The 23,337-nt window shown below is 37.7% G+C and overlaps 1 protein-coding gene across 6 annotated transcripts in view; it reads right to left on the bottom strand.

Moving 5' to 3' along the window:
- Positions 1–6,241: 6,241 nt before the first annotated feature.
- The window catches only part of SINHCAF (SIN3-HDAC complex associated factor), a 28,867-nt gene continuing 11,771 nt past the window's right edge, over positions 6,242–23,337 (bottom strand). For all 6 annotated transcript variants that reach the window (XM_061205583.1, XM_061205584.1, XM_061205587.1 and 3 more), the window contains exons 2-6: positions 20,738–20,885; positions 19,340–19,439; positions 17,596–17,722; positions 11,725–11,875; positions 6,242–8,329 (exon numbers count right to left, since the gene is read on the bottom strand). In XM_061205583.1, the coding sequence (XP_061061566.1) occupies positions 8,170–8,329; positions 11,725–11,875; positions 17,596–17,722; positions 19,340–19,439; positions 20,738–20,865 (666 nt within the window). In that variant the 5' untranslated portion in view covers positions 20,866–20,885 and the 3' untranslated portion in view covers positions 6,242–8,169. The remainder of the gene's footprint in view (positions 8,330–11,724; positions 11,876–17,595; positions 17,723–19,339; positions 19,440–20,737; positions 20,886–23,337) is intronic.

Below are 23,337 nucleotides of genomic sequence, written 5' to 3'. Positions count from 1 at the left end.
CTGATATCACCAGGATGCTCTAGAAACAGCCAAAGATATCCCTACTGCATCCTTCATCACTGGTTTATTTGAGAAAGAAGGAAAACATTACAAAGAGACCTGAACTCTGTCTCATGGAGTTTAGGAAGCAGAATCTCAAGCTGCTAGAGCCAAAAGCATCCCTGAAATCGTGCACTCCACTGCCATTATCTTCAGTGCTAGCACGACGCGGGAGTGGGGGGAGGCCGGGGAGGGGGAGGGGTGGAAAGGACAGCATTTCTGTTGGATGTGAATGGTGTGCCCTTGGAGTTGTTCCAGGAGGCTAGGCTGGCCGAAGCAGGCAACTGGCCTGGCTTAAACTAACTGGAGATTTAGGCCTTGAGGCTAAGAGGTATGTTGTACTATTTCAGCATGTTTTATGAATTGGTTCCACCATACTGTTACAGCTCAGCCAAATTTTACCCTTCAAAAATCATCCTGAGAGCCTATCTTGGCCACTCCCTGGATCTCAGCACACTTTTGTACGGCGTAATTATATTTGGCATCACTTCATGCCCTCTATACAATTTCCCAATCCTGGGATTCATGTGCTGCCAAAGTGTAATCATCTTGTAGTGAATACATTTTCTCCTTTAAGCACTGAAACTTAAGAAAGCTTAGGGTTTTTTTTTGGTTTTTGGAGGAGGTAGGTGTCTTGATGTGAACTGTTGACGACCTTTGCTGTGTTCACCATAACTACAGATAATAAAAAAGTTTTCATTCCTCCTGTATCCTGTATTTAGACCCCAGTGCTAAAAAGAACAAATGATGGCACAAACCTTCACTGTGCACTTACTCATTTTATTATTACTACAACTCAGGTTGCTATTATTTCCTCCACTTTACAGAGAAGGAAAAGAGCTCAGAGAAAATTTATCAGAGATCATAAAGCCATTAAATACCAAAACCAAGATTTGAATTCAAGTCTTCTAACTTTAATTCCATTGTTTATTCATTTATGCCCCGGTGATATTAACTAATAAGCTCATGTGCCAAACATAAACCCTACTCCCATCCATCACACCTTTACTTCTGAATGGGAACCACAAGGAAATCAAGAAAATAAAAGTCAAATGCAAGTAAATGGCAAGAATAAGCAAAAGAACGTTAGTGAGCTAGGATTCTCAAAGGACTTAAGGATTACATGATTTCTCAAGCATCAGAGGACTATTTAGAACACTTAGTAGGGTCTTGAACATAGGTGCTCAATGAACACTTGAATGAAAGGGTGTCTAAAAAGTTTCACAGTATCAGCCCACAGATTATTCATTTACAAAAGGAAAAAGTTTGGGGCTTCCCTGGTGGTGCAGTGGTTGAGAATCTGCCCGCCAATGCAGGGGACACGGGTTCGAGCCCTGGTCTGGGAAGATCCCACATGCCGCGGAGCGACTAGGCCCGTGAGCCACAATTACTGAGCCTGCGCGTCTGGAGCCTGTGCTCCGCAACAAGAGAGGCCGCGATAGTGAGAGGCCCGCGCACCGCGATGAAGAGTGGCCCCCGCTTGCCACAACTAGAGGAAGCCCTTGCACAGAAACGAAGACCCAACACAGCCATAAATAAATAAATAAATAATTCCCATTTTAAAAAAAAAAAAAAAGGAAAAAGTTTGCTTTAAAATGGAAAGATCTGGCAGTCACCATCTTAACCAAGTGATCATCTTAACATCATCAACAGTGGGGCAACTTGACATTGTGTGCCTCTATTGATGCACTAAGAGATGCCCCACACAGCCAGAAAGTGTAATCTAAATCTACTAAGAAAACAACCAGAAAAAATCCAAGATTTAGGACATTATACAACCAATTTTGATACTTGAAAAAGTTCAATGTCATGAAAAAAAAAAAAAAAAAAGGCAGGGAGGACTATTCCTGATTAAATTAAAAGAGGAGAGACATTAACCAAATGTGTATATAAATTGTGACTAGATCCTGGATGAGGAAAAAAGTTTTAAAAGACATATTGGGACAACAGGGGCAATTATTCCATACAGATCTATCATATTAGATATTACTGGGCTATTCATCTCAGGTGTGGCAACAGCACACCTAAGGATGTAGAATATCCTTATTCCTAGGAGATGAATGCTTACGTATTCAGGGATGAAGTGTCATATTGCCATAACTTACTTTCAAATGATTCAGCAAAGCAGATAAAGTACTTGTGGTAAAATTTAACAGTTGGTGGATCTAGGGATATATACATAACCTAGGGAGAGGTTATACTATTGTTCTATCCCTTCAACTTTTCTGCATATTTTAAAATGTTCAAAGTCAAAATATTTTTTAAATTCTTGAAATTCATCAAGGTCGTTAGCATAAATTCAACTCTTCTATGATCATGACTTGTGAAAATACAAAGTTGTAATCAGTCAATTAGTAAATATTTATTGTGCTCCTACTTATATACTAATAATCACTGTACTAGACTCTGGGAAATATTGTAGTAAAAAATAGACATGGTTCCTGCTTTCATGGAACCTACTTAGCATACAATTCTGTGTGTGTGTGTGTGTGTGTGTGTGTTGGGGAGGGTAGTGGTTGTTCTGGAAGCCTTCCCCAAGTGGTGCCTAAGCTGAAACCTGATGGATAAGTAGGTGTTGCCTAGCTATAGGATAGTGGGGAAATGGGTCAGAGGGAACAAACAGTATGTGTAAAGGTACTAATGATGGAGTTGGTCAATCTGGAGAGTGACAGGAATACTTATTCCTATGGCTTCCCCCAGCCCCCCACCCTTTTTTACATAGCCTGTCTCCTGGTTCCATTGACCACTCCCGACCCCCAACCCTTCAGACCTAGGGGTAATAACAGCACCCTAACATCACTAGCCCCAATGTTACCAGTCCTGAGAACTGCACTTTCCCTTGGAGTTTCCCTACACCATATGCATAGCTTTGTAAAGTTCCTTTATTAAACTTTCCTCAAATTATCCAATGTCAGTAAGCCATCTATTTCCTGGTGGCACCCTGATTAATAAAAAGTTCTGGAGAGACACTTGGGAGATGTCTGCATATTTTAGATAGTATTTGGGGCCGTGGGAACGGAGATGGTCTGGGAAGAGGGTTGAAGATGAACCCTGGGCCAATGAGCATCTGAAGTAGGAAACCTGGGAACAGCAGTGTTATCAGCCAAGAATGCTTCAAAAAAAGAAACTATCAATTGTGTCAAGTGCTACTGAGAGCCTGGATGAGTAAAATGAGGGCTTTGGAATTCCCGATGAGAAAGCCATCAGTGACCCTTGGAGTGTTGGGGGCAAAATCAACACTGGAGTGGACTGTAAAGGTGACTGGAAGCAAAGAACACACCTGTTACCTTCAAAAAATAGCATAACTGTTCAGGTTCCTATTTTAACTCTACCAGTGACTTGCTGAAGAATCTTGAGACTTTTGTCTTAATTCCTGAGAGGTAAGTATAAACATAAAACAACCACTCTCCTTGCAGTTACAAAAAAAAAAAATACCTTGACAATGTTAAAGCTAATGTAAGCTACAGAAGTGTAGAGAATTGAAGCTCTAAAACAGAGTAAATTATTTCCCCCACTTTCAGACACTGAGACAAAGGGCAGGCTTTGCCAAAAATCTTTTTGGTCTCTCTAAACTGAAAGATTAAGCTCTTTTACACTGAAGCCTGCAACTAAGCATGTCTGAGAAGCCCCTACTCGACATACAATAACAAGCAGTTTCTAACCAGGGTGCAAGATATCTGAAACCTAAAGCATTCTCATGACCACAATAAGTAACCAAACTCCATAGCCCGAGAAATTGTTAGAACCCTCAGATCCCTTTCTTTGAGAACATGAGCCTGTGAAATTATCTAACTTTGATCCAGTTTGGCTTTCTCCTCCCTTCCCAGTTCACTGAACATCACACAAAAATGACTGCCAGGGCAGCATAATGCTAAATCTGGGCGATTGGGAAACTGCTCTAGGGACGGTCAATCAAGAGGCTCCCTCGGTATCTTCCATTCTTTACTACAGAGCAAGCAGTTAGTTCTGGCTACCTTCATTTATTTTTAGAAGATTCCGTTGTTTCAACTAAACCTCCTGGAGACTATTTTCTCCACAAAAAGACAGTATATGATATGTACTTTCAACATCAAAATTAACAAAATTTGGTTAACTGATTTAGACAAAGGTCAACCTCTTCACAAGGGGAAAACTTGCCCCTCATCTTCATCCTTCGGAAGAGACCCAGGTGACCACCCAAAATGCAGGTTAAGAAGGCACCATTGCTATAGCAGGGACAGGGTCTAGTTTGAAGAGCACAGGCTTTGGAATCAGGAAAGCTGATTTTATTTAAGTTATATGGCCCCCCTTGCACCCCTTCACTGACTACCTGTAAACAGGTTGTTTTGTTTTTTTACTTTGCAAGGTTGTTTGAACAGTGTTTACAGGTGTCAAGCCCACCACAGTAGGTATTTCATAATAGGGGAACTATTTTTCTTTTTACTTGCTACACCCAAATGCTTGTATTATAGGACAAAGAGGCCCAGTTTTAAGTGGTTCACGTAAGAAAAAGAAGAGGTGCTATGGCAGACAAAACTCTATGGTCCCCACACACCACCTCTTGTGTTCACTGTGTAACTTGAATGTGGACGACTGTCTTGTTAGGTGACTGGCTCTGGAGACATGCTGGCTGGGTACAGTGAGTGCCATGTTGGGAGACCCCAAGTGGTAAGGAACTAAGGGGGCCCTCCAGCCAGTAGTCTGGGCTCTCCGTCCTACAGCCACAGGGAATGAATTCTGCCAACAACCCAAGCGAATTTGGGGTGAATTATTCCCAAGTCACCTCATGAGAATGCAACCGAGTTGACACCTGTTGCAGCCTTGTGAGACCCTGAGCAAAGGACCCAGCCACACTGCACCTAGATGGAAACTGAGATCAATTTCTCTTAAGCCACTACATTTTTGGTAACTTTATTAAACAGCAATAGATCATGTAGGTGCTGTCATCTTTCCACTACTTAGGTTAACTTAGTAGCTTACAGTAACTAGATTAGGTGCTGGCAAAATCACCTGGACTATCCCAAAGCTAATTTAATTGTAGTATAAGAAGTTTGACCCACAGGATCTACCTTGCCCAGGTAATAAACTATCTGTTTTTAAAACTTTGATATATGGGAGTTCCCTGGTGGCCTAGTGGTTAGGATTCCAGGCTTTCACTGCCGTGGCCCAGGTTCAATCCTTGGTTGGGGAACTGAGGTCCCGAAAGCCGCACGGCACAGAAAAAAAACCTTTGATACGAATTATACCTCTTTGGATTCATCATAAATCTGTAAAGTAAACAATTCTGTGAAGTAACAGAAGTTTGGAGACTCACTAAGGTCAAGTGACTCAAATGGCTAATAAGGGGGTAGACCCAGGAATCAGAGAACCCAGGTCCGACCCCAATCCCAAAAATCTACCTTTCTCTATAACCACATTTTATACCTTCTCTAAAGTCTCAATGATGCTTCCCACTATGTCCAGAGACAATACTAATAAAACCATATTACAGACATTGAAACACTGGAGACCTTTTGTCCTTCACCGTTAAAATCATCTTATCCACTAGATTAATTATTGTGCACATCAGTTAAAATGTCTTTTACAGTCAGTCTCCGACTTAATGATGGTTCAACTTAGGATTTTTTGACTTAACGATCGTGCAAAAGCGATATGCATTCAGTAGAAATCAGACTTCAATTGTGATCTTTTCCCAGCCTAGCAATATGCAGTATATGACACTCTTGTGATGCAGCGGCAGCAGGGAGCCACAGTGAGCCACAGACCCCAGTAAGCCACGCGATCAGGAGGGTAAACTACCAGTACATTTAGCCATTCTGGCTTTCACTTTCAGTACAGTATTCAATGAATTACATGAGACAGTCAACACTTTAATGAAAAATAGGTTTTGTGTTAGATGATTTTGCCAACTGTAAGCTAATGTAAATGTTCTGAGCATGTTTAAGGTAGACTAGGCTAAGCTATGATGTATTAAATGCATTTTTGACTTACAATATTTTCAACTTACTTTGGGTTTATTGGGACGTAACCCCATGGTAAGTGGAGGAAGATCTGTATTTTAAAGTCTGTATTTCTCAGTAAAGAGGACTTTTTTCCTTCATGGCTTGTTATAATACTATGGGCTTACACTGAGTATCTGTGAGGGTCAAAAACATTAGTTACTCTTACTTAAGAACACCTTTCAAACAAAGCCACAAAACAGCTTCTTTTATTTTCTAGTAAGACTAAATTTATTCAATACCCTAGTAAAAGTTTTGATTATAAGTATCCAACAGTATAAAAAGTACAAAACAGATTTGTAGATTTCTAATATATTAATACAAAGTGCATGACTACATACAGTACATCCTACAGGCAAAGAGAGGTGGAAGGGGAAAAAGAAGACTGTGGTTGAGGTCTAGTAATAAATAAATAAATACAGAAGTAGAGATGATCCATATTATAGTATATTCTACCACCAATACTGCAGCCAAAATGTACAAAAAAAAAAGAGAGAAAAAAAAACCATTTCAAAATAACTCAGGAGGAAGATGATAATGGCTGGGATTCTTGTAATACACCTCAAAGTCTGTGGGAGAGCTGACCCAACTCACTATGTAGTCTGTGCATATGGTGGCTTGTAGTTTTTTCCAAAGGAAGAAATATAAAATTTTAAGTTTAGATTAAGAACTATAAAACTATAGGGTACCCATAAAAATTGGCTCACTCCTTCTTGTTATTTATACTATCCAATCTTTAAAATCCAGTTTTAAAAATAAGCACTGAGTCATGTTATTACAAGGTAGGCAAATGATCCTCCCTCATTATGAAAAGTCTGAACTGGTGATATATTCTTCCTGAACTTTTAGAAAAGAGGCAATAGATAGTACTTTGGTTTGGGTTCAAGTAAAAGGCTTTTAATGAAGGTTTTACAGTTGAAGAGCTCCACGTTTAGGATGTATCATCTAACACCTCAATGTTCAGAAAGCCTGACTAAAAGAAACCAAACCAAAACCAACCCACTCAGCATTAACACACACCTCTTTTCTTTTAGTAGAATTTTACTTTAATATAGAATGAAAAATAAAAAACAAAAACCCAAAACCCAAAACCCTAATAGGTTAAAACAAGTCAAACAACCATTCTACACAGATAAAACCTTCACAAAGGTCAACCGAAGTAATCCAGAGCTAAAACTGAATTGTGCAGATTTTCAATGAAGTCACCAGTCATGTAACATAAACAAATTATTTACACACTTGCAAGCCCTCTAAGAAATGTGCCCCAAGAAGCATTAACCTTTGTGTTTTTCATGTGCCATCCTGAAGACTTGCACATTTTATTTTTCAGATAATTTAACATTTTTAATAGAGTGCATTCTCTACCAAGGGGTAATGCTTTGGTACTATTCATATAGGATTGCCTATCCTAAAGATTTGACATTTCCCCAAGAGGAACTTTGATTCTGCTTTAGAAGTTTCATATAAATTAAAAACTTTATCAAATATCAATATGGAGGGAGGTGACACAGGATGCAACATATACAGTCAAGTTACCTCTGTATATTTAGAAATTACTCCTTCAAGATATTCGCACTAGAGAGCTTAGTCAGTCCTGCTTAATATTCAGTAGTACAGGTTTGAATCATCAGAACCTTGGCAACACCTTAATATTTCAAAGTTATTAACAGCTACCTCTAGGGGCAAGTCTGTGTTTACTGAGTTATGACAAATTTATTATAACGAAGGAAAACAAGTGTAGCCAGCCATCTTAAAAAATGCCCCAACCACTGCTTCTCAATATAGAAAGACTAAAACTACATACGTTTATCATACAACAAATCCCATCTCTGTCCCCTGAAATTCCCCTAATTTCATTCATTAGAAGGGGATTTTTAAAAAAAGCCTTAAAGAGCACTTTACAGCAGCATTCAGCTTTCCTATGAAATACTCAGCATCTTAAATATTATGTACACTTCTTTTTTTTCTTTTAGTAAGCTAGATACTGGCTTCAGACTTTGTGGAACTGGAGGGAAAATAACCCACTCAAAACTATTCTAGAAATCATCTTTTGGCAGAATAACAGGTATCCAAGTTAAAAATAGGAGGGTCATTTTGTTGGTGTTTTCCAAAATTTAAATCATTTTTTGTTCCCCTTCTACATAAACCTCAGTCACCACTCCTGAGTGGAGATGGGCAGGGGCTCTGGCCCCTGTTCCTCCGGCTTCTCAGCAGCTGCTTTCTTATTGCTGCAGCAAGGCTTGAATAGATGTGTGTCAATGAGGACTTCCCCAAAACGGCCTTTATAGATAATGCCACAGCATATTTTCTGTCTAAAAGAAAATAATGGAGAGAGAACAAAATATATTAAATAAGGCAGAAAAATAGGAATACAAAAAAAGGAAAAATCTACTCATCATTATAACTAGTACAGCATGATCAAAGGTTCTACTTCCACAATCTCATCACATTCCTAATGAATGGGCTCCTAGAGTGGCCCCAATTTGCTAGGTAATGGGAATTACCCAGGCACCTTAAATCCCACACTGGAATCTTATCAAATATTAAGGGGGAAGAAGGCAATCTGAGAGACAGCAGTCAGTTTCAGAGGCTGCTCCTAAAGTTATAAACGGTTTCCTCCAAAAATCACCAAATCTTAAAGAAAACAGCCACCATAAACAGGCTGATACAGCTGGTGGTTTTATTTTAATACTGAGCAGACAAAAAATATATATACATATTATCAAATATACATAAAGGCATACAAAAATGACAATACAACAAATCATCCATGGATCACACACTCTGAAAAAAACTATTATTTCCTATGAAGTCCCCTGTATGCCCCTCTCCAATCCCACTCCACCCAATCTCATTCTCTCCTCCTTAATTTTAGGTTTATCACTCCGTTTTTTCTTTATATACAATGTTTGCATCTCTAAACATATTGCTTGTTATCTCATATATATAATATATAAAATTAAAATAATATATATATAGAAATGCATATATATGGAATCACACTGTACACTGCAATTTTTTTGCTCAACAGTGACTGAGGTTCATACATATTGTTAGAGCTTTATTTCATTTTAACTTATGTACGGTATTCCACCATGTGAACATACCACAATTTACCCACTCTCCTTCTGATGGGACAATTTTTGCTATTACAAACATGCTGTACATACTGGTGCACAGGTCTGAAGGTTTTTTCCTAGGTTATGTTGCTGGGCTATAGGAATGGGAACGTGTTCAACTTCACTCAAAAATGCAAATTATTTATCAATGTGGTTCCCTTCTATTCCTATTTTGCTAAAGGTTTTATTTTAAACCTTGAAGCAAAGTTCAAATTTATCAAACATCTTCAATATACCACTAATACGATAGGCATTTTCTCCCTCCTTTAGGAAACTGTCAAATTATATTAGTTGGCTTTCTAATGCTTCAAACAATCTCACATCCCTAGAATAAATCTAATCTAGTTATGATATATTGTTTATAACATATCAAAGTTATGTTAGCCTCATAGAATGCTTGGAGCCTATGCCCTCTTTTATCCATAATCTGGAAAAGCCAGTGCAAGATTAGAATCATTTGTTTCTGGAATGCTTGGTAGAATTTGTCTATCTAGGCCTGGGATTTTTTGAGGGAAGACTTCTGACCACTGAATCCATTCCTTTATTATGAGACAATTCAGGTTTTCTACTTTTTCTTGAGACAGTTTTGGTGAACTGTCTGTTTCTACTAATGTATCCACTTCACCTATATGTTCAAATTTATTGTCATGAAGCTGTTTCTAATATCTTATTGTCTTCTAAACTTCTGCTTTTTCTATAGCTGAATCTCGCTTTTCTTATCCAAGATGCTTATGGGTACCATCTCTTTTTCTTGACCTGCTTTATCTCTAGTAACTTTTTTGGTTATCTTTTTCAAGAACCAACTCTTAGCTTTACTGATACTATCCATTCATATTGATTTTCTACTCCATTTATTTCTACTCCTATCTTTAGGATTTCCTTGCTTTTATTTTTCTTTATATTCAGCTTCATTAATCTTTAAATTGGATACATGTAACTTCATTTATTTTAAATCTTTCTTTTGTAAGAAGCATTAAAGGCAACTTTTCTTCTGTCTACCTCTTTAACTTCATACCACATGTTTTGATTTGTGGTATTTTTCAGTTATTTTTTAGTTATAAGGATTTTCTAACTTATACTTTCTTCTTGGACCCATGGTTTCTTAATTTACAAATATATGGAGATTTTCATCATTTTATTTTGCTAGGTAGATATTTTTTAAATTAATTAATTAATTTATTTATTTTTGGATGCGTTGGGTCTTCGTTGCTGCAGGCAGGCTTCTCATTGCGGTGGCTTCTCTTGTTGCGGAGCACGGTCTCTAGGCGCCCGGGCTTCAGTAGTTGTGGCTTGCGGACTCAGTAGTTGTGGTGCATGGGCTTACTTGCTCCACAGCATGTGGGATCTTCCTGGACCAGGGATCGAACCCATGTCCCCTGCATTGGCAGGTGGATTCTTAACCACTGCGCCACCAAGGAAGTCATGCTAGGTATATTTTAAAACTCTCCATCCTTCCCTTCTTCTCTGGAGGTTTTACATTCTTATTTTTATTCTTTTAGTGGTTATACAGTTAATTAATCGAACTCTAAAGTTATTCAATACATTTATTCTCAACAATACAAAGATATTAGGACATTTTAACTCCCATCACTTCTATTACTTTGACTTATATGTTACTGTTGTCATTTAATTATTTTTTTTTAAATTCCCATCTATTATCATTTTAAGCCTTCAGTGTTTGTTTAAATTTACCTATAGGCAACAAATATTTATTTATCCTTCTCAGAATTTCAATCTTGGATCTCTTTTTTCTGCCTATAGAATTTTCGTTATTGAGTCAGTTTGGCAGCAAACTCTCAATTTTCTTTTTCTAGTCAAAAAGTCCTATGCCCTCATTTACGAAAGATATTTTTGCCACATATATATAATTTTAAGTTGAGAGCTATTATCTCTTGGGCCATTGAAGGTATTAATCTATTGTTTTATGGCTTCCGTTGTTCATGCTGAGAATTCAGCTTGTGTGTTTGCTGTTCCTTTGAAAATAATGTCTTTACTTTCTCACTACTTAAAATCTGTTTTGCCTCCCATGTTCCATAGTTTCCCTATGATGTATCTATGGGTGAATTTTCTTCACCCATAAGATAATTGCTTATTACCTTGCTTTTAACTTGTTAGTCTTCCCAAATCTGTGAACTAGAAAATCCTTAACCACTTTCCTTTTAAATATTCCCTCTTTCCTAGTCTATTATCTCTTTTTTGACTTTGGGGTCCCTCATTCACTCAGCATTTGGCCTCTGATTACTCCTTATTAACTTGTCCACTTGTTAATGCCATTTTTAAAGACATAAAAATATATATACTTCTAGCCCTTTTACCGTTTTTCAGTGGGAGAGTTGGTCAGAATGAATACCTAGTATACTCCATCATAGGAAATTTAGATTCCTTAACATGATTTCTACTTTAAATCAATTTTAATAGAAAAAACACACAAAATCCACACTCTCAGCTCCATTCTTGCCTAATCCACCTCCAAACACATACGCTACCAGCTGTGTGCCAAATGCCATTTAATTGCTAAGGAAGTGGGAAACCGTTGCCTATAATTAAGAAGGTTTGCTGGTTAGAGAGATATTTTCTGTTGCTTTTACCTTTTCCAGTATGTGAGATCTAAAAAGGAAAACACTGGCGTTCTGTTAGAGCCAGAAGCCATCTCTGTATCTGAGCCATCATCTGACTGGTTACTATAACAAGGAGATTGAGCTGGAGAGGCACTTGAGGTGGTACTGTGAGCATCAGAATCTGAAATAAAGAGAAAACAAATTATAATTTCACTATATGCAGCTGCAACTAAGCCTCAGCATAAAACACAGTGAATGAGATAGTAAAAAAAAAAAGAAAAAATTTATTTTCTATGCACTACTGACATTTGAAGATATTTGTACTAAAGTGTATCTAAAAGAAAATGAGCTTCCAATAAGATGAAGAGCCGACATACTTTTCTCTATTCTCCTGCTAATAAGTACAGCTAAAAATAGATACGGACATAACATATAAAACAAAACTAAACACTCTGAAAGTTGGCAACAGCTAGTAAGCTCGAGACTTAAGGAAGGAAGCGGGGGTGAGGTCCCTAGCTTTTATGGGTTTTCTTTTTGCCTCCTAAATCCCAGTCTTGCAGCTGAAGAAGCCAACAACTCAGAAATGCCAATGGGTGCAGATATAGACACACACACACACACACACACACACACACACACACACAGCCAACAGAAGCCTGCCCTCTCTAGCCAAAGGACCAGGAAAGGGGCAGCTTAGCGAGAGAGGAATCCTTTCAGAGACAATAACCCCTTTACTCCAGCCAAACACCACAGAAAAGAAAGGGTCCCCACCCTCCACCCACAGGAGCAAAGGCCAAGTGGGGAGCCTAGGTTTCTATCCTCCCAAGACTGTTAGGAGGCCCCCCCAACACCTCCACCAGGGTGATCGTCAGTGGAAGCCCTCTGAAGAGTCAGGGCCTTCACTGTGGCCCGCCAGGAACAGGGGCACCCTCACCACGTGGGAGCCTTAATTCCCAGCCCACCCCCACCCAGCCGCAGTCAGGAGCTCCTCTACCTCAGATACCAATGGAGGCTGAGGGGGAACCTGACTTTTAACACCACTTGGCAGTAACAAGGTGGTGCCCCCCCCCCATTTCCCCTTCTGGAAAAAAAAAGGCCAGTTAAAACTCAGAGTCTCACAACACAATTTTAAAATGTCTAGGTTTCAATAAAAGATTGTTATCATATCCAGAACCAGGAAGATCTCAAATTGAATGAAAATTCAAGCATCTATTAAACACCAAGATGACAGAGATGTTAGAATGATCTGACAAAGATTTTAAAGCAGCTATGACAAAAATGCTTCAATAAGCCATTATGAACAAGCTTGAAATAAATGAAAACATAGCCTCAGCAAGTAGCCCTCAGTTTAAAAAAAAAAAAAAAAAAAAGCAGCTATAAAGAACCAAGGAACTGAAATCCGAACTGAAAAAATACAATAAATGAAATAAAAAGCTCAGTAGACGGGCTCAACAGCAGAATGGAGGGGACAGAGGAAACAATCAGTGAACTGGAAGAAAGAACAACAGAAATTACCCAACCTGTACAACACAAAACAAATGAAAGAGCCTTAGAGACCTGTGGAACTACAACAAAAAACAGACATTCATGTGACTGCAGTCCTGGAAGAAGAGGAGAAAGAGGGCGGACGTGAAAAAGTACTCAAATATAACGGCTGAAAACATGCCAAACTTGGCAAGAGACATAAACCTATAGATTCAAGAAGCTGAGCAAACCCCAAACAGGATATACCCAAAGAAATCAATGCCAAGACACATTATAATTAAACTTCTGAACACTAAAGAAAAAGAAAAAAATCTTGAAAGCATCCAAAGAAAAATGATACCTTACCCATAAAGGGAAAACAATAGATCCTAACTTCATAAGGAGTAAAGGCAATTCATCAGATACAAGCTAAAAATGATTTAGTGTTTTTGCCCTCAGAAGACTTCATATAAATTTACAAGCCAGAAAATAAATCTTTTGGTTGATAGTCACTGAGCTATAAAGCTATCCTACTGCTATTCTCAGCAACAGCAATATCAGACAGGGGTTGAGGCTACCACACATCTTACCTTTGGCTAAAGACTCACCGCCCCCACCCCCAGGATAGGTGGATAGAATAATCCTCCAAGTCATAGAACCAATCAAATATTTATTAAGTATCCACTAGACACCAAACCCTGTGTCATATCCTACATGGGAAGAAACAGACTAAAGAAAACTTTTTTGAATAGCGCTCACAAGCATTTTCTATTAACAAAAGTTTATATAAAATAGCATAAAATTAAGTATCTAAAACAAAGAAAGCACCATTGGTATTTTTAATATGTTCATTTACTTCCAATATATGAATAGCTTAACTTCATGAAAAAACAACCAAACAAAATTCTCAAGAGTAGCAGGCTTTACATAAAAAAGAATGAAATAATGCCATGTGCAGCAAGATGGATGCAACTAGAGATTATCATACTAAGTGAAGTAAGTCAGAAAGAGAAAGACAAATACCATATGAAATCACTTATATGTGGAATCTAAAATATGACACAAATGAACCTATCTATGAAACAGAAACAGAATCACGGACATAGAGAATAGACTGGTGGTTGCCAAGGGGGATGGGGCTGAGGGAGAGAGGAAGTGGGAGGGTGTGGTTAACAGATGTAAGCTTTTACATATAGAATGGATAAACAACAAGGTCCTACTGTATAGCACAGAGGACTATATTCAATATCTTATGATAAACCATAATGGAAAAGAATACTAAAAAAAATAATGTAAAAAAATAAATAATTAAAAAAAAAAAAAAAAAGGAGTAGCAGGCTTTAAAGGAATAAGTCTACAGGAATATTCAAAAGACTTCCCTGGGACTTCCCTGATGGTCCAGTGAGTAAGACTCCGTGCTCCCAACGCAAGGGGCCCAGGTTCGATCCCTGGTTGGGGAACTAGATCCTGCATGCGTGCCACAACTAAGAAGTCCACATACCGCAACTGAGAAGCCCACATGCCACAAATAAGAGTCCACGTGCTGCAACTAAGAAGAAGTCCACATGCCGCAACTAAGAAGTCCCCACGCTGCAACTAAGAAGTCCGCACGCTGCAACTAAAGATCCCACACGTCGCAACTAAGACCCAGTGCAAACTAACTAACTAAATAAATAAACAGCACATACACTGCTACGGTGTTTAGAAAAAAAAAAAAAAGACTTCCCTAATAATTAACAGCAATAGCAGTCATCTCTATGTTGCTCTAGTGATGGTTATCACTATCCTAGGAAGTGTTTAATACCTATGAACCATTTGAAATTGCAGTTATTTGACCATGTCTACCTATTAAAAATGGCAATTTTATATGGTTCAATCTAACACCTGGGACACTAGGATACAATTATATATAGAATCACAGATAGGGAAAAAAAAACTCTCTTCTAGAATGTAAATCTGGAAATTCTCCAAAGAACTGAAATTTTTGAAGTCTTAAATATTAGGTAGGTAGGATTTGGAAAGGCACAAAAGACTAGTTAGATAGCATGGGGTAGGTGGGGATGATGAGTAAAATTGTGGAAGCAGAATACACTATGCACACGAAGGGAACTGACCCTTTCCCTAAAATGGTACATCCAAAGACTTGCTAGGGGTTTTCCATTTTATTCTACAGCAGCCAGAATCATTGCAGGTTTTAGGAAGAAGAAAGACAAAAAGAATGGCTAACATTTATATGGGAATTTATTTTGCTTTGTTTTGTTTTACAAAACCCCTTTTACTTGATTATCCTCACTTCTCTGATTAGGAAATTGTGGTTAAATGTTAAGCAACACCAGGGTCACATATTTGTTCAAGAACTATAACTCAAATCCAGATCTTCAAGCCCTAGGTCCAATGTCTTTCCAGTACACCACAAAGGAAAGAATGTCCCAGGAAGAGGAATACAGGGCAGGTACATGCAAGATGCATGGAAGCAAATATATAACCAGAGGCAGGGAAACCATTTAGTGGGTGATGTATAAAAATTCAAATATCTCAAAACTGTTACGGTGCACACAGCTGCTAGCAATTCACAATGCACCTGGGAAAATCATGTTTCACTCTGAGTCTCCAAGACCCAGTTATTTTCAGTTTCCAACCCCTCCACAGCACAGCTTTATCACAAAAATCTAAAATTACACTGGACATATTCCCTTAGGTAAGGCAAAAGTTAGTCAGATGTCACTTTCCCTATAATTAAAGGGAGACGCTAAGAATATACAACGAATATCAATTTCTCTACCCCGCAAGTTATAGAAGAAAATTACTATTTTCTAAATGTTCACTAAAACATTTAATGAGAATAAAGGGTAGAGTGAGTCTTTCTTCCCCCCTTGGTGATAGCTGGGAAAGAAACATGTATAATTAAAATATACACATATTTGATGTTGCCTAAATATTTTACTATAAATGTATTAAAATATTTTAGCCAAAGATTAAATATATTATCAGAATAACTATGGACTGGTAACACCAACTTACCTGAGAGCAGAGTTAGTAGCGGATCTGGAAAGACTTTGGAGTCCTGCAGCATGAGTTACACTATCCCAGAGAGCAGAATGATATTGTAGAAACAGCACAGGGCTTTGAAATTAGACAAACCCCAGGTCCAATTCATTTCTACCACTTACTAAGTGACCTCGGGTCAAGGTGAAATCACTACTTTGTACTTCCTATCCTAACCTCTAAAATAGAAATCATTGGGATAATTACGTATGTAAAGTGCTTGGTACATATACCAAAATGCTCAAGAGATGATATAGTTATCCTTCCTTCCTCTGATTCTATCTGATCAGTAACTTGTCTTTTTCCATTTTTCTAAAACAAGCACTGATTGATAAAACTTTGTCTACCAAGGTCCTACAGATTTTTTTTTTTAGCCGCACTGCGCGGGATGCGGCATCTTAGTTCCCCAACCAGGGATGGAACTCGTGCCCCCTGCGGTGGAACCTCGGAGTCCTAACCACTGGACCGCCAGGGAATTCCCCAGATTTTTTTTTTTAATCCTGAAAACTCCAATACAGTCCACCTACAATTCTGAAAAGGTTCTCAAAACAAAAGTTTATTCCTAATCCATTTGGTCACAAAATCTGGCCTGACCTGGACTATAATTAGGTAAGCAAACCTGACTAGCTTATTTACAGTTAGTTTATTCCACCTATATGAATACGCCTACATTTTTCCCACAGAAACACTAATGTGTTTGATTCAATAGTGCTGCCTCAGACCCCCCTGGGCGTAATAAATAACATAATAACATTATATGCAGTGGATTTCCTTTTCAAAATCTGAAATCTAAATTCCTAAATACAGAAGTACCACAAAAGGTCCCCTGCCCCCAATGACTTCCGATAAAAGTAGATGAGGTTAATATTAATTTATCATTCCTTTCCCATCCTCTCACCCCACACAACACACCAAGCCCCCTTAAACCTAAAGGTCTTGAGGCTGGCTTTTACTGCAATATCTGAGTTATGATTTCCAAAATTACTCTCCAGAGAACCTGGGCTTTAGTCTCAGATTGTCCACTAATTATTTATATACCTTTCTGCATATCTCCAGGCCTCAAACTCCTTAAGAATAAAAATCAAGTAAACAAACTTGAAAAATTCACCTTCTAGAAAATTAAGATGTCAATAAAGAGATCAGAATGTCTGAGTGTTCTTAGCACAATCTGAAGAAGTGGCTGGTGAAAGTACTTTTAAGACACCAAAATCAAAGATAAAGTTCGAAGATTTCATAGAAATAAAATATCTCTACCAAGTCAACATTGCCTCCCACTCTTTTTTTAAAAAGCAATAAAAGAAAAAACGGTCCATACATGCCATGTGCCACCCCAGACAAAAATAAAAACAAAACAACTATTCTTAAATCCTCATGTTTCAATATCAAACTTACTGTGACGTTTAAATTCCTTCTGCAGTTTACTGATCTGGTTGCTTTTTATCCTGTTTCCAGATAGAGTTTTCACTTTCTTTGGTTTCAGTGTAGTCTTTAGACTGGGTCCTGCCCTTGCATCTACCACCTGGAAGAAAATACTGAATATTTAATACCATTTTAAAAATGACACCTCTGTATTCCCTTGGTTCAGACGAATGCTTATTTGAAGGAGCCAAATTTGAATTTTCTACTCAGTGTTTGAGAGCTCATGTGCACTTTTAATCATCACATGGTATTAAAGAATAATTTATCTAGTGGTTTTTTTCCTTTGAAGTAAGTAATAGCAGGAGTCTGCTGGACAAAAAATTTATATAGATTTTATATATGGTGAAAATGACCCAAGTAGGTTATGAAAAACCAAACCTAACAACAATTAACATTTCTATAGGATGATGTTCTGCAGTTTACAAAAAGTTTTCATATACTTTTGATTTTAACTTCACCACAAAGCAGTAAGCAGTAATTTGTTACTCCAGTTTTAGGGTAAAGAAAAACAAGAGATATTCAACTATGTATTTTGCCTTATTTCACTAAGCTAGTAAATGGGCAAGGGTGGGTGCGGAAGGGGCCCAGACTCAAATCACGGTTTTCAGACCTATGCTTTATGCTCTTTTTACTACACACCCTTAATCCCTGAGGTCAGCCACGTGAAGGCAATGGCATGTTCTCCCAAAGCCTAGCGTGGCCACTGGTCTAGCCCCATATGGTCTCATTTCTCATGCCTTCACTCACATTTGCTATTTGCAGATTTCTACCCTTATGTAAAAAGGTTGACATCACCTTCAAAATCACATTTTGGATCTTCTCCAGGTAAGCTATTAATTAAAGAAAAACTCAACATTTTTATAGGTTAACAGACCCACAGAAACCTATTATAATAATGAAACATTGTCACCAAAGGACAGTGTAAGGCTAGTGTAAGAAAAAAGGTAAAAAACAAATATTTTTTGCCCACTTAAAAGCAAACATTTTGTATAAATGTCATAAATCTTCTGAAAGCTAGCATACAGAAAAATTAAATAAGACCTAAGAGTGTCGTTCTGGTCATTGAAAATATTTTCTAAAGAATTCTAGTGACGTTATAAAATGAAATGCAAATAGAAAACACATTTACATTCCAGTTTGATCTCAACTAGATTTAATATAGAGAATAACAATAGCTTCTATCTGAGTGATTACTATGTGTTATACTTTATATACATCATCTCACTCAGTTATTACAACAGTTCTGTGAGATAGCTATTATCTTTGCACTTTATAAATAAATGTCACTTGCCCAAAGTTCACAACTAGTAAGTGGTAAAGGCAGGCTTTAAATCCAGTTCTGATTATAAACCAATGTGCTCATTAGTATCAACATGAATTAGGACATACATAATCCTAGGAGATGAAAAAAAGGATCCATGTCTAATTAACTCTAGGAATTTCTGGGTTAAACCTAAAAATATGTGAAGTGTACACTGTGGATCTCCAAAAATGGGTATATTCGATACAACCTTAGAGAAATGCCATACCAAGCTATTTTGCTCCCAAAAATGCCAAAATGTTAAGTGATTATATCTGAGCAGCAACCAGTGCTTTTCTTTATTCTTTTCAGACTTTTCTACCCTAGGAACATATTATTTCCTAAATTAGGGGGAAAAATTAATGTTACTTTAAATATAACAGAGATATAATTGAGAAAGACGAAAGATGAACTCACATGATTCCAGTTTTTTTTTGATCCTGCTGGCAATTTCTTCCATCTTTTCACAAGCAGGACACAGGCATTACAGATGTCTCCTGAACGAGTCTCATGTAACCTGATAAGAAAACAATCAAACCTTTATTAGTCTCCTTTACATTAAAGAACTCATGCAAGTACATTTATTTTAGAAAAAACACTATTTATAGCTTATAGATGCTATTTCTAATTGTCTGGAGTGATCCAGTTCCATTGTTTCTGTAGAATATTTCAGAAATATAATTAACTTCTAGATCCAATGAATCAATTCCATGTGCTACAATTTGGTCATTTTAAAATAAAGAATGTTTTTTAAAACAATAGCAAAATTTAAGACCTAGAGAAGATCCTGGACACCATGGTTTTAAACAATGCTGTCCAATTAATCTTTCTTGAAATGTGTAGATACTTCATAAGCAATAAAACACGACCCTTTAAGTAAAATAATGTGCCGTGATATTCTAGTTTCACAACAAACAAAACCAGAGAGGCACTGTAATTTTTTTTTTTAATGAATATATCTGCATAGGGGGAAAGAAATCTATAGTTACCAAGCTATTTTTTAATTGTCTCTCTGAGGAATTTTTCATTTACTACACTTTTCCTGTATTATAAATACACAGAAAAATACTAATAACATTTATTATATATACAATTGGAAATAAAGACATTAGGAGAAAAATGTAATTTCAAAAGGCAAGGTTGGTTAGTGGATACTCTGACAACCTTCAAAATAAGTACAAAGTCTAGGATTAACAATAAATAATCCACAAAATGTTTTGATAAGAAAGAACAGTGGTGAAATTAATTTCTAACATGGGAAATGGCTCAACATTAAGTATTTTATTTCATCCAAGTGTTTGCTGGAAAGCATTTTATTAAGCAGAGGTTTATTGTCAAAAGATAAATAAAGAACAAAATTATAAAATAAAGCTAACACAGCCTGACAGGTTTCAGGGCAGAACATTAAGTCCTGTTAGTATCCTCAGCAGATTGGGTTAAAATATATTTCTATAATTTAGAAAAACAATACAAAGGACAGAAAACTAGTGGAGGACAATTACTGTAAGAGAGAATAAGGGTAATTTTTTTTAAAAAATCTCTTTGTACATCCTTAAGTTAACAACAAAAGGGTTTGTTTGATTATAACTTCTAAAGGGCTTCACAATTAATTTGGTAGTTCCTCATAATCTGGACAAAGGAAGGCTGTCAGTATTGTTTGATTTGTTTTAAGAGCAAGTGCCTTGAAATAACCTAGATTAGAATATGAGTAATTTTAATTATTAGCACACTGTTCCAATCCCTTTGCTTAGAAATACTTCTGTATACTATGATCTTTTTCACTCCAAAAATGGTACAAACATCACATGATCTTACCCAAAACAGCTCTGGAAGTCCTTTTCATAGCGTTTACTGTCAGTGAATCGAGAACTGGAGGATTTCGCTCTGCAAATACAGCAGCCCTCTATACTTCGGTACATCTTTGGCTTGTGAAAACCAAACATCTTTTCTTCTGGGCAATAGTCTGTAAAGCCAAGGGAATTGATGACACAGCTTTGTTGAGGGCTATAACAAGAAACCATTAAAAGCGAACTCTCTGTTCCACCCTACCCCCAGCAATGCGGTATTACATGACCAAGCGAGACAGGAGGGCTCTGGTGAAAACCTCTCGGATCCACCTCAATTCTAGGCACACGGGCATAGCAAGTGTCTAAAACACACAAAGTAGCTCAGGTGTTTAACAAGGCTTCTACTACCTCCTTCTCCCCTCCTGGCAAACACTCATTCTAAAATTGCAGGAAGGGGACTTCCCTGGTGGTGCAGTGGTTAAGGGTCCACCTGCCAATGCGGGGGACACCGGTTCGATCCCTGGTCGGGGAGGATCCCACATGTTGCGGAGCGGCTGGGCCCGTGCGCCACAACTACTGAGCCTGCGCTCTAGAGCCCGCGAGCCCCAACTACCGAAGCCCACACGCCTGGAGCCCGTGCTCCACGGCGGGAGGGGCCACTGCAATGAGAAGCCCACATGCCACAACGAGTAGCCCCCACTCGCCGCAACTAGAGAGAGCCCACACGCAGCAGACAAGACCCAACGCATAAATAAATAAATAAATTTAATTTTAAAAATAAATAAAATAAAATTGCAGGAAGGAGGCATTTTCTAAAATTCAAGATTTTAAGTAGAGAATACAACAAACTCTCCCCTCTATCCTGTGAAATAATGGAATCATACACAATGGAGGACACATCCTTAAATTTAAGCTAAGGCACCCCCTTTTATTTTGCATCTCTGCATTAATGTGATTCCCCCCTCTTGGAAAGTTTTGGGCATTTACTACAGGACCACTATTTGATACTAAGCACACAAGTAGCTCAATATGCATCAACCTACACTACTTTGCCCTATGGGAAATCAGAGGTGATTTCTTCTGTGATAAATGGGAGGTTCTAAGGCAAGTTGTCCCTGAATTGAAACTACTGAAAGGAGAATGTGAAATACACAAAAATCCAGGGTTATAATTTAAGAATAATAATTTTATAAATCTTTAAGATAAATTAAGAATGAGCTCATGTTGCCTGACCAGTGGTCTGCCCCCCACAGCTGTCACAGAGGTTTTTGAAGCTCTGCCTTAGAGCAGTAATAGTGGGAGGCCTATGTTCAAAAACATAAACTGTGATTTCCATGATCAAAAAGATCTCAACATCAAGCAAGGAAGGAAGATTCAGCTCCAGGGCTGGATGCAACAAAAATGTAGCTGGCAGTAAACATGTACCTTGTAAGTAATTTAGAATATCCAAACCAAGGACCAACTTCACCAGAACATCTGGACTGAGAGGTGATGAAAAGGTAATGAACAGAAACTAAACCCCAAGGGACAAATCCAGAGCAGGGTGTGTGTGTGTGTGTGTGTTTGTGTGTGTGTGTAAAGGTCCAAATACAAATTATCACAAAACCAAAATATAAAGCAACAAGAAGAGAAAATTATTAATACTAACTAGATTTGTGCCCACAGTCTTAGGAGTTATAACCACAGAACACCACCCTTTTAAAAGTTCTGTTAGAAATACACTCAAATATACAAGTAAAACAAAAATTTTGGTGTTTGTCTTTGGATGACCTCTTGCCTAACCTCATTCCATTCCATTTCTGGTTAGCCATACCAGAGCAAGTATATGAAAGTGATTCAGAAAAATAACCAAATATCCAGGATCTGTGTGTGTGTGTGTGTGTGTGTGTGTGTGTGTGTTTGAGATGCAGGGATTCTGAAATATAGACAAAGGGTTTATAACTTGTTTTTAAGAAAATATTTTATCAGCAAATAACTAAAGACTTAAGTCTTCCTTTTAACAGGGGCCACTGTTCATTAAGTGTTCTTTGATGTTTTTGTTGGTGAGGGAGGCAAGCGAAAAGGGAGGTGCAATGGGGCAGAAGGCCACTGATGCATTTCAATAATTAAGCCTAAACTAACAGTTACTTTGATTTAAGAATTGTTAAAAACAAGCAAATAAAATACTCCTAGTTGATAGTTAATTATTTTCATTAAATGAGATTTTTTGAAAGGAAAAAAATGAGGAAGGTGCTCTGTATATAGTAGGAAAAGGCACAGACCTGTGAAATGAGGTAGATTTCTTTTTCAGTCTAACAAACCCATATGATAAATGAAAAGAAAATTGCCTCCTGAAGAAAATGGCCATGTGCTGCTTTGGAAAAAACAATGTCAAATGACACAGGTTTATAGAAACTTTAAAAGAAGTACTCAGAAAGTAGAAGCTATTACTTTAATTTGTATATTTGTTTTGAGGCAAAAACATAACCTAACTCTTTCTAGTCCTTTCTAGTCTAGTGGGCTCTCCAAACTCCCCCAACGCCTTCCATTACCATCAAGGTCAAAAGTCCAGAGTTCCTCTTGCAGTCACCAGCTTCATCAATAGCTCTAGGAAACTTCAACCTCCTTTCTCAGCAAGGACAAAGGAAG

The sequence above is a fragment of the Eubalaena glacialis genome, chromosome 11 (assembly GCF_028564815.1).
Source record: "Eubalaena glacialis isolate mEubGla1 chromosome 11, mEubGla1.1.hap2.+ XY, whole genome shotgun sequence".
NCBI lineage: Eukaryota > Metazoa > Chordata > Mammalia > Artiodactyla > Balaenidae > Eubalaena > Eubalaena glacialis.
This window is presented reverse-complemented; position numbering and strand designations above follow the sequence as displayed.